This window comes from Rhincodon typus, chromosome 46 (assembly GCF_021869965.1).
Source record: "Rhincodon typus isolate 14 chromosome 46, sRhiTyp1.1, whole genome shotgun sequence".
Taxonomy (NCBI): domain Eukaryota; kingdom Metazoa; phylum Chordata; class Chondrichthyes; order Orectolobiformes; family Rhincodontidae; genus Rhincodon; species Rhincodon typus.
In genome coordinates, this window is record NC_063377.1 from 10,035,875 (window position 1) to 10,037,765 (window position 1,891).

At 54.2% G+C, this 1,891-nt stretch overlaps 1 protein-coding gene across 1 annotated transcript in view; it reads right to left on the reverse strand.

Moving 5' to 3' along the window:
- Positions 1-1,891, reverse strand: part of LOC109926463 (CREB-regulated transcription coactivator 2-like) — a 21,814-nt gene that overhangs the window by 6,429 nt on the left and 13,494 nt on the right. The window contains exons 15-16 of the mRNA XM_048620321.1: positions 615-1,051; positions 1-326 (exon numbers count right to left, since the gene is read on the reverse strand). The exon at positions 1-326 is cut by the window's left edge and continues 133 nt beyond it. Of these exons, the coding sequence (XP_048476278.1) occupies positions 1-326; positions 615-1,051 (763 nt within the window). The remainder of the gene's footprint in view (positions 327-614; positions 1,052-1,891) is intronic.

Genomic DNA, 1,891 nt, shown 5'->3' on the forward strand with positions numbered 1-1,891 from the left:
CCTTGCTGCTGGGAGGGCTGGGACTGCTGGTAGCCTTGCTGCTGGGAAGGCTGGGACTGCTGGTAGCCTTGCTGCTGGGAAGGCTGGGACTGCTGCGATTGTTGGTAAGTTTGCTGCTGGGACGGTTGAGACTGTTGGTAGCCTTGCTGCTGGGAGAGCTGGGACTGTTGATAGCCTGGCGGCTGGGATGGAGGCTGTTGGTACGTTGGCTGCTGGGATTGCTGGTAGCCTTGCTGCTGGGATTGCTGGTAGCTTTGCTGCTGGCAGAAGGAGTATGGGGGCAGTCGCTGGTCCATTGAAAGATTGCTGGTGTCTAAGGGAATACCCTGCAATATGGAGCAGACAGTTAGATTTCCTCAGAACATCCTCACGTCATTACAGTGCACCGGGGCAGAGGGAGCCACACAACAATGCTTCAGAATTCACATCTTCAATAAACAAAGCCTTCAGTCCTCTTCCTACTGCCATGAGCCTGTCTAGTCCCTCCTCTTGATATATATATACGCACCTCTCCCCCCAAAGTTACAGAGGCACTGCGTGGCTCTTTGTGCCCCTACACCCCGCAGCCCCACACTATGGCCTGAAGAAGCTCCCCTTTGGCCTGTGCCTCTTACCTGTGTGATGGAGGAGAGGGTGGGAGACATGGTGGGAGAGAATTGCTTGCTGTGGGGCCTCCTGGAGTCGCCACTGGACAGGACAAGAGGGTTAAGTGGTACCCTCCTCCGAGGGGACGTGCTGATGGAACCAGGCGGTAGGGAGCTGCTCAGTGAAGAGTGCAGTGATGAGGTGCTCAGCGGAGACTGTTTGGAGGCAGCGTTGACAGCAGGCTGCAGTGGAGGGTTACCCGTCGGCGACTGTAATGATGGGTTGCTCAGCGACGTGCGAAGGGATGAGCTGCTGAGAGAGGACTGGAGGGAGGGGTTACTGAGAGAGGACTGCAGCGAGGAGTTACTGAGGGACTGGGTACTCAGCGAGGATTGCAGCGACGGGTTACTGAGTGAGGACTGCAGAGACATGTTACTCAGAGACCCCTGTAATGAAGAGGACAACCCTGGGGAACAACACAAGACAAGTCTGTATTAACAAAGCTAAGTCATTTCAACACATCTCCTTGTTCATCCAACATAAACAGTTAGTCCCAGGCCTGCAGCAGTGTTACAGCCCAGGCAGCAATTATTTGGAGGCCATTCGACCAAGGAAAGAGTCACAGATAAGCCTCTGCCAATCTCCGCACAAACACCACACTGCCAGTGGCTGGTGATCTGGAATGGGATGTCTTACTGATTCCTGCATTCCCACCCACACCAGCTAAAAAGCAGCGAAAGGCCGATTGCAGCTCCCTCCCCTTTGGGTGGCTCAGTGGTTAGCACTGCTGCCTCACAGTGCCAGGGACCCGGGTTCGATTCCACCCCAGGGTGACTGCCTGTGTGGAGTTTGCACATTCTCCCTGTGTCTGCGTGGGTTTCCTACGGGTGCTCCGGTTTCCTCCCACAGTCCAAAGATGTGCAGGTTAGGTGGATCAGCCATGTTAAACTGTCCGTAGTGTCCAAGGAATGTGCAGACTAGGTGGATTATAGAATAGAATCCCTACAGTGTGGAAACAGGCCCTTCGGCCAACAAGTCCACACTGACCCTCAGAGAATCCCACCCAGACCCACCCCCATATAACCCACCTAATCTACACATCCCTGAATGCTATGGGTTTATTAGTCGTGGGAATTGCAGGGTAATGGGGATAAGGTAGAGGGATGAGTCTGGGTAGGGAGTCGGAGTGGGCTCGATGGGCCAAATGGCTGTTTCCACATGGTAAGGATTCTATGAATCTTTGGGGAAGTCAGTAAGGGTGGAGAGGAGATTTACCAGAATGGAATCAGGGAGGAGAGTCCTCGAT